This window comes from Lolium rigidum, chromosome 2 (assembly GCF_022539505.1).
Source record: "Lolium rigidum isolate FL_2022 chromosome 2, APGP_CSIRO_Lrig_0.1, whole genome shotgun sequence".
NCBI lineage: Eukaryota > Viridiplantae > Streptophyta > Magnoliopsida > Poales > Poaceae > Lolium > Lolium rigidum.
The window spans coordinates 193,278,360-193,293,311 of record NC_061509.1 but is presented as its reverse complement, the minus strand read 5'-3'; the positions used below and the strand labels follow the sequence as shown (position 1 = coordinate 193,293,311).

General features: G+C 49.5%; 1 protein-coding gene across 3 annotated transcripts; it reads left to right on the top strand.

The window, feature by feature from the left end:
* Positions 1–958: 958 nt before the first annotated feature.
* LOC124687908 (dynein 11 kDa light chain, flagellar outer arm-like) lies at positions 959–3,076 on the top strand. 3 transcript variants are annotated; one of them, XM_047221639.1, is made up of 3 exons: positions 959–1,031; positions 1,173–1,462; positions 2,689–3,076. In XM_047221639.1, the coding sequence occupies exons 1-3, from the start codon at positions 959–961 to the stop codon at positions 2,848–2,850; spliced, it is 525 nt and encodes a 174-aa protein (XP_047077595.1). In that variant the 3' UTR covers positions 2,851–3,076. The 3 variants fall into 3 exon arrangements, with proteins under 3 accessions (XP_047077595.1, XP_047077593.1, XP_047077594.1); XM_047221637.1 differs by having other exon boundaries at positions 959–1,089; positions 1,162–1,462; XM_047221638.1 differs by having other exon boundaries at positions 959–1,107; positions 1,237–1,462.
* The last annotated feature ends 11,876 nt before the right edge of the window (positions 3,077–14,952 follow it).

Below are 14,952 nucleotides of genomic sequence, written 5' to 3'. Positions count from 1 at the left end.
GAGGGGGACTCAAACTCGTCAGACGCGTCGACCGCTAGTACCTCTTCACAGGAGGTGACGAGCAGGAAGCGCCTTTGTGAGGATGACGAGGCGGGGCTTCAAAGAAGAGGTACTCCGTAGCTAGTTTAAAAGTTCTAACTTATGTTTTTGCAGTTTATATGTTTAATTTGTTTGAACATGTTGCACTAATTTCAAAATATCGATTTTACCTAGAAATGTGAATGTCTCAATCGTGTCTACCATAAAAATCTATGATATCAAGCGTCATTCTAGAGAAATAGAAATCTCTTCCTTTTGCTCTTCACATCTAGAGGAATAGAAATCTCTTCACCACATGCTGGTCTCACCAGACGAAATGCGTCGGACTGCTAGGGTTGCCTCCGATGCAAACGAATAATCACCATTTCAGCGTCCACATGCTAACGTAAACAGACGCGCGCAAACAATTTAAACGTTTGAAATGAGTCGGCTGTTAGAGATGCCCTTAGCAAAATGGTGCAAGTCTCAACATGGTCGAAAGCAAGGACCTCACAGCGTGTACAATGCAACCCCGAGTACTCTTTTGATTTTGAGACGAGGGAGAGAAGGCGTATGGCGAGCAGAGTACACACGACGCGTACAACACAGGTAGACAGATAGACAGACGGCACGGCGCAGCACGGACAGTCAACAGCACGACGCACGGACACTCCCACAGTCCCGTCCCATCTCACTCACGAGCAGGGCACTCGCTCACCGTCAACACGCCAGAGGCCAGAGCGCCAGGGCAGGGCAGGGCCCCACCCCTCGTCCATGTCCATCCCGCCACCCAAGCCCCAAACATACGCCGCAAAGCCAGCGCGGCACCCTGCTCTGCACTCTGCTCTGTGCTTTGACCACCACCACCACCTCCCCTCCCTCCCGAGACCCGAGTAGGGCGCCAGCCACCACCGTAGAGGCCAAGCCACGGCCGCCCGCCATGGATCCGGCGTCCGAGGAGCTCGAGCGCCGCAGCCGCTACCTCAGCTCGCTCATCCGCCGCACCAAGCTCAGCGCCGCGCCCGCGCCCGCACCTTCTCCCCTCCCCCCTACTCCTCCCCCGGAGCCAGAGCCCGACACGAAGCTGCAGCTGGACCTCGAGCTCCAGCGGGAGCGCTCGCCCGTCCGCCTCGCCAAGCTCAGGACCGCGCCAGCTCCCCCTCCTTCCACCCCTCACCCGGAGCCCGACACCAAGCTGGAGCTGGAGCCGGCGCCTAGGAGCCGGAAACCAGCGGAGGCCAAGGCGGCGGTGGAGAAGAGGGAGGCGCAGGAGGCGGACGGGAAGGACAAGGGGAAGGAGGAGCGGAAGGTCTCCGTGCGGGTCCGGGCGGCCGATATGCCCGCGGCAATGCAGCGGCGTGCGCTCCGGCTCGCCTACGACGCCGTCGTCGCCGCCGCCACGCCGCGGGTCGACGGCAAGCGCCTAGCGCTCGCGCTCAAGAAGGTACAACTCCAATCTCACTGCTCTTTTTGGAGCCACGGTGGAATGGTTCCCTACTTGCGTCGGGCACATTGGGCCGTTGAGATCGTCTCTTGCCGTGGGCGTGGTACAGAAAGAACGCTGTCATGTTGATGTAGTGGACTTGTGTGTGATTCAGATCACGAACTTAGGAACCAGCTTAGAAGTTACTGTCGGTGAGGTGCTGTTGCTTGCTTTGCTGCGCTACTTGGATCGGATGTGAGCTGCGCTTGTTGCTTCAGTTGCCACCTAGTTTGACGAGGTTGCAACCAAGTTAGGAGGCACGGTATTTTGTTTGCCCAATTTTGCCAATATTGTTCAGAAAAATGGCCCAAGATTTGGCTACCCAAGGGTAGTTTTCGAGCACAAACCAAACATATCCGACATACTCCAACCGAAACAGTCCTCAGGTGGCAACCCGGCAATGTGTAATCCTGGCCTTGCAATGCTGCCGGTTGCTGGCCGCGTGCAGGATACCGGGTGTGTTCATTCCACTTACTGCAAGAGAAGAGGAAAACAGTGATAGTATAAATCTAGCCAAGAAATGTCAAATGAGAGCTTATTTACTGAGAATGAATGCACAAGTGCAATGCAGTATCTGTTTAACTACTGCTGTCTGCTGGAATGAAACATACCGATGGAAGTGGTACTGGCCGATATTATCTTTCTGCTTCTGTTAGAGATAAACATTTGTTCGCAACATTTGAAAAAGACCTCACGCCCTGATACTTGAAATGCTACTCAATAGCTAATAGCTGTTTCTCAGTAAAATGTTTAAACCATGTGTAATGGTAGCTGGTAATGTTTATTTTCGACCATGTGTCGTATGAAATTGATCTTCTCCATCTTGTACCTATAATTCACCTTTTCTTTATGTTGTTCTCACCAGGTTTACATTTTTTTTTGTCTGATCCTTATTGTTAGTATTTCATAAGCGTTTCCCAAATGGTCCTTTCACAAGTACCACAAGCCTTTCCCAAATGGTCCTATCACATTTAAATGCAGAACCAATTTTCTGCACACTTCATCACAAGTAGTATATTAGAACTGCCATGTGTGGGCAGCTTATGAACAGCCCCATCCTGCTAGATTGTTGAGACTCATACATGCATTGCTGTGCCATGAAACAGTCTTAGTATGTTTGCCTGCACCTTTCTCTGCAGCCTTAAGCACTATTTTGATAGGTTAATATTGGTTTCATTTGCTTTCAGGAATTCGACACCGCATACGGCCCTGCTTGGCACTGCATTGTTGGGACGAGCTTTGGTTCCTATGTCACTCACTCTTTGGGAGGTTTTCTATACTTCTCAGTTGACAAGGTCCACATTCTTCTCTTCAGAACTGCTGTTGAGCCATTAGGCCATCTACGGTGAGACCTGCAATCAGTTCATTAGGTAGTCTAGATGCTCTGTAGTCTGTATTGGAACCTCTAACATGCAGAAGGTTAAGGAGGGTAGGATGATCTCCATGAAAATATGTAGAACCAATCTGCTGTAACTTCCATGTATTATGTGCTCATCTGCCATGTAAACCCTGGCACTTGTTAACCTGCAAGGCTGTACTAAGTTTGGCAGTTCTTCGGCTCCTTATCAGGTAGCATAATGCTTAAGCTTGTAACCTTTGCTGACAGCCTTGATTCAGGCCTAAATTTGTGAAGCCTTGCTGCAGGGCTCCTATCATTGTTCTACTGAATGCAATGCCTACTGTTTGGATCTTTTGCCTGAACGTTTTTTCCAGATTTGCAATGTCTAGTTCTATATCTAGCCAAATATAGTGGAGGGTGGAAGGTATATATATCATTCTTCATTTGGTTCAGTCGAATTCTCATCCACATGATTCCAATCAGAGCATCACATTTCAACTGACCAAGCAAATGAGTAGCAGCTCTAAATGTATCTGAACAAGAACTAGCACGCATTGTAAGCAAGTGGCTAATGAAGAAAATACCATTGTTAGCACTGTTCATTTGGTCCAGCTGATACGCAACAATCAGTGCATTTTTTCTAGCACTAAAAAGCTGAGGCTCTACATGGGTAATGTGAAAACCAAAGACATTGTATCTGTACGACTAAGCTGCAGAGCAGAACAATTCTCCCGGCTTCCCGATCGAGGTCATCCAAGAAGCCTAAAGTAGCACCGAGATCGAGGCCAATCCGCTGAACAGCACCGTCGCGATCACAAGCCCGACGCTGCTTATCCGGCACCGGCCGGCTCTCGACGGATCGCCAGCACGGCGCGCCGGTCGAACAGCTGGCGGCGGCGGCAGCGCCTCCACAACTGCATATAGACAACTAGTTAGACGACATACGGTCGATCGATCAGCACGCGCGCGCGCGCCTACAATACGGAGTAATAATTGGTGGGACTAGCTACTAACCTGGCTCGGAGGAGCCGGTGGCGCCGGCGCGGCAGCCGACGGGGAGGCCGCAGCGCGTGGGGAGCCTGAGCGCCTGCTCCCTGGTGACGTTGAAGTCGAGGAGCATCCCGGGGTCGGCGAGCAGCTGGCACAGGCACGGCATCTCGGTGCCCGCGGCGCGGTTGAGGGCCGTGCAGCACGTCGGCGCGGGGCGCTTGGACGACTTGAGGTACGCCGTGCACGGCAGCACCTCCTCCAGGCACGGCAGGAGCGGATCCGGAATGATGCTCCTGCCAGGGGCGGGTGCGGGGGCGGCGGCGGGAGCGCCGACGGCCGTGGCAGTGCGTGGCCTCGGGAAGACGAGGAGGGAGAAGAGGAGCACGGCGACGCGAGCGGCGGAGCGACGCATCTTGAGCACGCGGGAGCGAGCTCTATCTGCCTCTTGGACGACCGATCGGCGCCGTCGCAGGTACGATCGATCCGAGGTTTGTTTTGACTCGTTAAGCCTCTCCGGCCACGCGCCCGCGCGCTCCGTGATGGTGGCGACTCGGCAAGTGCATCTGTGCATGCATGCGCAGGCCGTTACGAACTCGCGGTTTATGTTAGGCCAGACGCGACACTCGCTATATTTTTTTTTTTAGATAACGACACTCGCTAGTTATGAGTGAAATTACTATACACTAGCGGCGCGTTTGGTTGACTGATGCAGCGAGATGGGAGGCATTGCGCATTGTGAACGGTCATAGGTCACTTTTGGCCGGTCGTCTGATAGCCTGTGAGCTCTTTTACGCGCCGGAGAAGAAACCCACGCCGATCGTTTGGTTGTCCGTTTCCAGCTCATTTTGCACGCAGGAAAACAAGAATCTGCTGTTTGATTCTTCAAATCACAAGTCCATATCCTTGCCACAATTCAAATATGATGAGATTACCATGTCATGGCACCTTACATACGACCAGAGACTACTCAGAAGAACAAAATCCTCACGATCACCACGATAAGGAAGGCGATGATGTAATTTTTCACCCGGCTGAGACATACCTCCGGCGGTGCTCCTTGTAGAGCATGTACTTCCTCCGGCGGTGCTCCTTGTAGAGCATGCATTTCCTCCGGCGGCAACTGTGCTAATGGCACTGCCTCATCGATGGCATGATCTTCCTGCAGCTCCTCTTCCAGGAAGCTGAGGTACTCTTGCTGTGCCTCCTCCAACGTTGCATATCCTCGGTGGCTGTTGTTGGAGTAGCCATTGACCTGATCTTGACAGACTCTCCATGAGCTTTAGATTCCTCGAACCCGGCCGCGAAACACCACATACCACAAGCATGGCAAAAGAAAAAGTTAGCAATCACAACAATGAAGCAATTCAGACATGAGCAATAGAACAAGACAAGTGTTGACACAAATCTGAAACTAACAGGGGCATACATATGATTCCAAAAGTCAAACAGAAGTTTATCCTACACTACCGTGGTGTCTTCCTACCACCACAACAAAAGTGGGTGTCTCATCCTAACACCGCAAAGTTAACCATCACCTGAGGGGTTAGTATATACCACCTCATCATACTTACAAAAGGGGGCCAAATGTTTTTCATCCTAGCTACTGCCAGAATATACATCATCATCATCATCATCATCATCACCATCACCATCTCCATGCATGCAACCCTGATCCACCGCCTCAAGGGCACCTACTACTTCTTACCGTGGTACTTGCCAAGGTAGTTCCTCGGCCAGAGGACGCGGTGTGGCTCGATCATGCCGACGAAGCTGGATCCCTGGGCCTTGTGGTCGACGAGGTGGCTGAGGGCGACCATCAGATCATCCTCGGTGAAGCCAAGCATGTCCATGACCGCATTGTACAGGTCAGGGTGCATGTCCGTGGGCTTGTTCGCCCTGATGGCCTGTGCGACCTCCTTCACAGCAGCAGTCATGTTGGTGAAGGCCACCAGCTCATCGTCGGCGAAGGCACCTCTCTTCCTCTTGCCGGCGGTCGGCTTCTCAGGCGCGTCGGCGGGCTTGTCAGCATCGAGGTTGTCCGTGTCGGACTCCTGGGTGTCAGCATCCTCAGGTGCAGGAGGTGGTGCAGGCGAGCCCAGGGGCTCACTGGATCCCATGGCGTACTTGCCGGTGGCGAGGCCGAAGGAGAAGATGGTGTGCATCTCGTTGTAGTTGGCGATGGGCATATTCGGGAACTCCGCGTCCTTTGGGTGATCCTACGATACGAAGGGACAAACTGAAAGATCGAGATGTCGCCTAGAGGGGGGGGTGAATAGGCAATTACAAACTCTTGCGGATTTGTCTTGTATGAATGCGGAATTAAACTATCGTTTAGTTAACAAGCACAAACCCTAAATATGCTAAGCTCAACTAAGTGTAACAATAGCAACTAGAGCTAAGCAAGATAGGCACAAGATATATGTAGCACAAGTGATAGCAAGATATATGTACTTCAAGCACGATGGCTATCACAAGGAAAGAGAGCTCGGGTATAGAAATAACCGAGGCACGCGGAGACGAGGATGTATTCCCGTGTTCCCTTGCTTTGCAACAAGGTACGTCACGTTTGGAGGAGTGGAGGTCCCACGAAGGATTCCCCGCGCCACGAAGGCTCACCCTATTCTCCGAACCACACCCACGAAGGATAATGGCCCTTTCCTTATGGTTAGCTTTTCCTCCGCTCACGGAGATGGCAAGCTCCACAACCACTTCACAAGCTCCACGAAGGAGAAGCCCGGGCCTCTTCACAATCTTCTTGAAGAGATCTCCGGAGCACCAATCACCAAGCCAACTAGGAGGTCACCCTCCAAGAGTAACAAGCTCACGGTCTCTCACTCGAACAAATCGTGGTGGAGAGCTCAACACTATGCAATGATGCAAAGCAAGAACACCGGAGGTGTTCAAGTCCTACACACTCAAATCCCACCAAAGCAACGAATGCTAGGATGAGATTGGAGAGGAAGAACAAGGGGGAAAGTCAACTAAAGACTCCAAGATCTAGATCCCAAGAGATTCCCTCACTTAGAGAAGAATTGGTTTGGTGGAAGTGTAGATCTAGATCTCCTCTCTCAAATCCTCAAATATGAGCAAGAATCATGGGGGGAACAAGAGAGAGAGCAACTTCTTCAAATGCAACAATGGAGGTGAGAGAATGGGGAAGAAGTTGTTGCTCAAGGTGGAAGAAGGGTCTATTTATAGCTAGGAGCAAATAAAACTGTTGGGGGAAAAAGACAAGAAAAACGGGCAAAAAACAAGACGAGAAAACGCGTCCCGGGCCGGCGGCCCGGCCGGGCTGACCGGATGCTCGGGCCGAGGAGGCCGGTCGGCCATCCGGCCCAGCCGGGCCACCGACCGGAAGGGAGCTGGGCGCGCAGGGGCGGCAAGCGCCACGGAGCCGCGCGGGGGCGAGCGGGGTGGGCCGCGTGGGCGGTGTGGCCCGGTCCGGTCGGGGAGGCCGGTCCGGCCGGAGTGGGACGCCGAGCGGCCCGGTAGCAAACCGGCGCCCGGGCCGGGAAGGCTGCGGCCCGGTTAGGAGTCCGGTCCAACCGGAGAGCAAGCTGGGTTGCCCGGCTGCTCGGGCCGGTTGGCCGGTCGGAGACCGGGGCTGTCCCGGGTGGGCCGGTGTGTGGCCCGGTCGACCGGTCGGAGACCGGGCAGCCGTCCCCTTTTTTCTTTTCTTTTTCTTTTTCTTCTTTTACCTTTTCTTTAATAACTATTGCTCCCGAACTCCGATTGACATGAAACCAATTTTGTTGGAAAGATAACGACGAATAGAACCCCAACAAAAGCTGGAAATATGGAGACTCCTCTCAGAACATTTTAGATGATTTTAGAGAGGGAGTCTCCCACCGTCAAGAACCGGTGAAGACGTCCAAACTCGAAAACGCAATAGAAGATGCATGCGGATTCCGTTTTCGATGAACTTGGGCTTGTTGTAAAGCTAGCAACAAGCTCAAGAACCTCACACAGAGAAACACCAAGAAGCAATAAGGATATGCAAAGTATGCAAAGGATTGAGCTCCCTAAGACGATGTGATCAAGTTACCCAACCGAAAGCCCCTCTTGATAGTGCGGCTATCTATCCTATAATCCGGTCTCCCATCAACCACCTTGAGACCGGTAAAAGGAAAACCTAGCAAATCCATACCTTTGCCTTGCGCATCCCGCTTGATCTTGATGATAGCTCTACAAGCTCCATACAAGCCGGAATGCCTCACTTGATCAATGTTGCTTCGTGAATACTCACAAATGCTCCCCCATACACCATGATGGGAAAGCTCTATTGATGCACATCTTCACATGTCCATTATCACCAAATGGACGACAAGCTTCAAGCATGTGATCCACTCAAGATGCTCATCTTGAACTTGCCCAACTCAACCTTGTATCTTCTCATACTCACATAAGATAGAGCATGGCTAATATTGAGTTCCACATAGGAACTCCATCTTTATTTCTTCTTCTTGATCATATCACATATGTATCTTCATACCGATGATCTTGATGCCAATACACAAGATATACCTTTATCTTCATGGCATCCATACTTGAATCCAACACATGGAGTACAAGTAGTACCTATGGAATATTCCTTCATATAAACTTAATGAAAACATTAGTCCATAGGGGTTGTCATTAATTCCCAAAACCACACATAGGGGCAATGTACCCTTACACAAACATGTTTTTTTTGCTCGTGGCTGATCAAGAAAGTTAGTGAGGACGACTGAGTTAGTGAGGTGCTCACCGCGACGTGCCCGCAGTAGTGCTCACCCTCAAGGACGATGCATTTGGTGTCCTCGCACCACTGAGCACCACTTAGATCGCGGAGCCTGCTAATGGTGAGCCACCTCTACCTCCACTTCCTCAGGTGGTTGTACACCAGAGTGGAGCAGACGGACACACCACAGTGGTCAGCTAGGCCCTTCGCCACAGTATTGAGATGGACTTCCTTGAAGCCTTTGTCAGTTCTCACTCCGCTCTAGATCAAGCCGCACATCTTCTCCAACACGAAGCTGGACATGAATGGTAGTCATTTCATGGTGGCATTCCTTTCCTGCCCGGTCTTTAACAAGGCCCTCTCCACTTTCCTGCGGTTCTTGTTCTTCTTAGAGGTGGCCAGCCTAGCCACCACCTCTGCCGCTACCTGAGCCACTAGGTCAGACATCGGTAGAGGGGTGACCTTGGACTCAAACGTGGGCTGCGAATCGGGGACTTGGGAAGGGATCTGAGAGTCCCCAACGCAGACAAGCGCCTGGCTAAACTCATCGCAGAAAGAGTCCTACACACATCGTAGTACAACCTAAATTAGATAAGCAGTTCATTGCAACGGTGAATAGCACAAACCCTTGCAAGATCATGGCAGGTGAGCACATTTTTGACTAGTGGTACAAGAACAAACCCTAGGCAAGATCATGGCAGGTGAGCACATTTTTGACTAGTGGTACAAGAACAAACCCTAGGCAAGATCATGGCAGGTGAGGACATTTTGGACTAACCCCTGGTTCAAGAACAAACCCTAGGCAAGATCATGGCAGTAGCATACGGAAATGTCGAATCCTAGCTAGATCATGGCAGGTGAGGACATTCTGGACTAACCCCTGCTACAAGACCAAACCCTAGGCAAGATCTGACATGTCCTAACCTAGATCTAAACATCACCGCGGTACGGGGATAAGGGATGTCTTACAGTCATGGCCAGAGGTGAAGATGCGCTGGACCAGGAGGTAGCACAGATGTACTCGCCGCCGCCGCTGCAACCGTCGCCGACCGGAGATGCGTGCGCTTCTTACCTGCTTGCCGACGGGAGGAGGAGCTCAAAATTTGGGGGGGGGGGGGTACAGTGGAGGAGGGGTAGAAATAGGCCATGGCGAGCGGCAGGAGGTGACGGAATCCTTCCCGCCCCCCTTTTCGCTTTTCGCCGATGCGCGCCGCAGCTCCCGCCATCTCCATTCTCGTCTCCACCCGTGCGCCGAAGATTCCGCTTTGCATCAGCGGGCATGAAGATTTGCCTGCACCGCTGGAATCTGCCGAACCGGGCGTTCCTCCAGGGCCTGGCCCGACACTGCTTTGAGAAGCGGTTCCTGCAACAACGCGGCTCGGCCCAGGCAACCAAACGGGCCGAAAATTGCTGGCCCGATGCGAGCCAAGGGAAATGCGAGCAACCAAACGCGCCCTAGAACTCGATAAGGCCTTGTTCGGTTAATCCCCTACTCAGGCCTCGCTCGTTTAATACCTAGGTGGCTTGGATTGACCTGGTTTAGAGCCCGTTCCTGGTGTTCCTGCCTGGCGCGATTTTTTTTCCAGACCTAGAAAATTGGCTCTTCGCTTACTCCCTGCGGGTAAAATTAGCCCATTCAATCCCGTCATCTTCTATTAACATGGTCTGGAAAAATTCCAGCCCCACTTGAGGTTTGGAAAGATTTTCCAGTCCGCGGCCGCAAGAAAAAAACAAGCGCAATGGGTGTGAAACGGAGACTAACCGAACCGTTGGAGACATGCCAGTGAGAAAAGGAATTACCGGGAGTTGTTCGGGTTTGGGTGGAGGGTTGGGATTCACCCAATCCACGTCTGGATGGAATCCATGTATGGATTCAATCCAATCAAAACGAACAAGGCCTCAGGTGGATTGAAGTGTGTTGGAGTGGATTGAGGTGTGTTTTTTTTTTTGAAAGAGAGGCAAAAGCTTTGCCCCATTCATTAATTAAGAAGAGTGTATCCGGTTTTTAGGAAAAAACCGGGCGAAAACCTACATCAACTGGGCCAAACCACACAACCAACACACCCGGAGAAACCACAAACCAACACTAACAAACACTCGAACACGAGACTCCAACGCGACAGGCCACGCCATTGGGGGTATCCATCAACCAATTGTGTATCCATGGAAGGCAACAACCAAGGTCGCGAGAAAATCGCAAACCTCTCTGGCGACAACAGCTCCGGGTACCAACTGCCTTCCGAACTCAAGCGAGAGAGAGACCGTACCATCAACACCACACTTCTCGAAGCCAAGCACCTGACATGGCGGAGAATACACATCCGAGGACTCGTGCAAGTCGGGCCTCACTTCCTTGACGGAAGGAGGTGTAAGCACACCACCATACAACTCCACAAGCTCAGGCATGATCTGCATGACTGGAGTTGTGATCATCGAGCTCGCCCTAGCACGAGGAGAGAAGTAGCTGTGAAGGCCCGCTCCGCTCTTGCCCACTTTGCCATCATCAGACAGAACCACAGGATCGCCAGGCGTCCAGGAGAGCCTACCCAACGCTGATTCCGCTCGCTCTAGAAAGCCCCCAATAACACGAGGGGTGTGTTTTGACTTGTTAGGAATTTAAACCACCTCAATCCACCCCAATCCCCCTCGGATTGCTGCAAACTGAACGAGGCCTAAGGCAGCCATGTGCCGAGGATTTTAACGTGTTTTCCAACTCCTATTTTCAGACATCAGAAAATGACAAAAATAGATTTTAACGGATGCAGTAACGTGTGTATGAAATCTAAACTAATGGATGCGTATATGTGGCATGTATAAAAAGAAAAAAATATGGATTACGTACATTTTCACAAGTAAGTTTCGAAAAAATGTAGGGGCATGTATGTATGTGGTGTGGTATACTGTATACAATACCATGACCCATACATACCATAATACATGTCTAACATATCATTTCCGAATTAGACGTCACAAATTTGTTTAGATTCGCATATATCTAAACACTAAAATACATCTAGGTCTATATGTATTTAGATAAATGTGCAACAAGTAATTCGGCAGAAATGCACTTCGTACACATATATGCAAAGATAATTGTTTACACAAGTTTGATCAAAATAAGCTACACAGTCTGCAACTTTATAGAAGACACTAGCACCGGAAAGTATTTTTGGCTCCTGGAGATTGTCAATGATACATCTCATAATCATGCAAAATCTCAATCCAAAAATCTATTTATTTTGTGCTGGACAAAAAAACGAAATCTGATATGTTTTAGAGATTAGAAAGTGTACTTCACGGATCTACACTTTTGTTATTTTTGTGTAGCTTAAAATATAAATATTTGAAATTCATTTTTTGCACGTTTGTGGGATACACCATTAACTACATACTCATTCTTTCCAGAATTTTTTAAAGCTCAAGAATACATTTTTCGATTTTTCTAAAAAATGAGAGCATTGGTGTCCATGTGCACCAAATCTATATTCAGCACTAGCACACGATACATGCTTTCATACATTGATCAGAAGCTAGCGATTAGTTTCCCCGAGAAGCAAGGGAGTTATCAGTCCAAGACCTGATTGAGCCGTGCAGTTTGTCAGAAGCACGTACAACCCATAACTTAAGCAGGTCTCTGGACACCTTGTGACATCCCTCTACGCGGTACTCTCCTTGTTTCTGGTCCGATCTCCCGTTTCGAACTTGTGACTGTGATCGAGAAGACTTGCCTATCCCAGCACTTCGCACCTGGGCAGTCGTCTTCTCCACACAAAGGTGTGCAGTGCCATGTCTGGACCTCAGACAGATCTGATACAGCCTGGATTCAGAGTTCTGGAAGAGGTAATCTATGGCCTTGGGAAGCAGTTTCTCGTCAACGTCCTGGAGGGATGCATTCCTGTGCACCATTTCTTGCTCCTTCCCATCAATCACCTCAAAAGCAAAGCTCTCAGCTGTAGGCTCTATTCCCTCCGGGGAGTCATGGGGGATGAAAAGAACTCCCAGCTTCAGTAGACTCGATTTTGAACTCATAGTGCTGCTGCTTCCTTTTCTTCCATGTCTAGTAGCTGAATTTTGCAGGCGTTTGTTCTGACCAGAGATATGGAACTGCAGATGAACCACAATAACTTGTTCCGAAAATGTAACAGCCAGCCTTGACCTTGGTGGCGGCGACAAATTCGGGTTGCTTCTGCGGCTAGAACCATGAGTGAGCAGAAGATCATGCTCGTGCTCGTTGCAACAGATTGGATTTGGACGAAACCACTGAGTTAAGGTTTTGTGAACATCGACCCAATACAAAGTCTCCCCGTAGGGAGAAGGTGTCCGCCAGGAAAAGTCTTGCGTGGGAAGTCGAATGAGCTCTCTTTTTATAACTTCAGCAGCAACCCTAAAGTGAGGTGTGACTGATTGCATGCAACTGATTATGATTTCAAATATATCACTGCTCTCAGAGAGACGCAGCATGAATCCTAAACTGAAACTTTTGGTGGGCGCCCTGATATCCTGAAAATCAAATCCAACCATTGCCTCTACTCCACGCTCCTCAAAGCTCATGGGTCGTATCCCCAGATAGTAAAACCTGCTTCCGCGCAATGCCTGGTATCTGAGAGCCTGCCCAGCAACACTACGGGAGAGCTCCAGTATGCCGACGGCCACCGACGGCCGTCGGCACAGGCTGTGCCGACGGTGACCGTCGGCGTAGCTTCGTCGGCATAATTCCGGTCGGGGACTGCCCGATCACCGTCGGCACAGATTGTTGTGCCGACGGTATAAATTTTTTTTTTTTGAAAAAAGATTAAAAAAAATTGAAAAAATATTTTTTTTCAATTTCCTTCTTATTCTTTTTTACTTGTTAATCTTTCACAATCACACTTACACTTAGTACATCTAATCTTAGATTAAATTGCACTTGTATTCAAACTTCCTAGTTAGTCACCCATCCTCACACTACTCCTGCCCCAGCACGCTTAACTTCTTGGTTCTCTTCGTATGAGCTTCCATGAAAGAAATGACGCCCTTGTTGTTAATACTACCATATCAATCATATTAACCCTTTGACCGTGCTGCCACATCTCTATATTTTTGAATTCTAAACAATTACTTAAGTAAACAACAATGAATATATATAAATAATAATAATATAGAATTTGAAAAACAATTAAATGATTTAATTTTTGTCTTTTTATTTAATATGGAATAATTAATATCAGTAAATATGAATTTGGCAAATAATATGTCTAAATTGATCAGAAAAATAAGAGGAATACAAATATGACATCCATATCATATTTTGAACCTACAATTTAACGGGGCCGTCGGCACATCGCCTGGCCGTCGGCGTACGGCAATTCTCCCGTAGTGCAAGAAGATGGCGTATCAGAGGGTTGAAGGACATGTACTGCCGAGGGATTGCGCCGAACTCGACGAACTTGAGGAACTCTCCTGCACCCTCTGCGAACCTCTCGAACCTTCGGACATTAACGGGGCTGCTTGACTCGGCCTTGCCATGGGTGATGAAAGATGAGATGATGAATGACTTGGCTGCGTGAGCAAACCTTTTGGGAAACGGGGACTGACTTATCCCCTGCCTGATCGCTTCATCTTCCATGGCGCGCTGCTTGCAGTGGCGCAGCGTCTCATCACACTCCTCAGCAGCACGCTTCAGCTTGCTCCGCCAGCGTAGCACCGGCACGTCAGTTATCTGCCATTTGTTGGAAATCTGTAATGCAGCCTCCATCTTGATGTGCGCCATCTCCAGCCTCTCCACGTGGCTTGATTTCTATTTGTCAAGTCCCCCTGCTAGATATATATACACTTAAGATTACGGTGTGCCTTGCGAGAACTTGAAATTGAAGCGTAGATTAAGGTACTAAGGATGGTACAGCATATACTCACCTTGGGCAAATAAGGTGAAACAAGTATCTCCTGCTCAGAAACGATGATGCGGGCACCCAATGGAAGAACTCTTGTTCCTGCTGAAAATGGTGAACAACTCAAGAGTGTTTGAGAGAAGCTCAGCTGCATAGCCTAATTTAGGAGAGAACGATGTGGCCAAGTTGCTAGACGTCATAACAGATGCGATTGGGATAACAAGAGGACTTGAAAGTCTTTCTATTCTAGAATGGAAGCGAGACGACTTCCGTGTCTAAGTAAAGAATCAAAGAATTCAACCTCTCATTCGCTCGTTCTGAAACTTGACTTCAGACTTGAGGGCGACTCGTGCGTTATAGCCGCCCCTTTCTCTCTTTCTTTGACACACACTACCCAGTCCACACCAATATGAATAGGACTTTGTCAAAGATCGTTTAGAAGTTCATTTATTGTACATTTTCGCCGTTAAGATGTAATATGAAGTGAACACATACGGTTTAGAATGATGAAAAAGAAACAAGATCGAACCCTGGC

Excerpts from the sequence above, each read along its gene's own strand:
- LOC124687908 (XM_047221637.1), top strand. The coding sequence starts at position 959 with ATGGATCCGGCGTCCGAGGAGCTCGAGCGCCGCAGCCGCTACCTCAGC. Across the intron at positions 1,090-1,161 it reads ACTCCTCCCCCGGAGCCAGA|GACCGCGCCAGCTCCCCCTC; the intron begins GCCCGACACGAA and ends CGCCAAGCTCAG. Across the intron at positions 1,463-2,688 it reads TAGCGCTCGCGCTCAAGAAG|GAATTCGACACCGCATACGG; the intron begins GTACAACTCCAA and ends ATTTGCTTTCAG.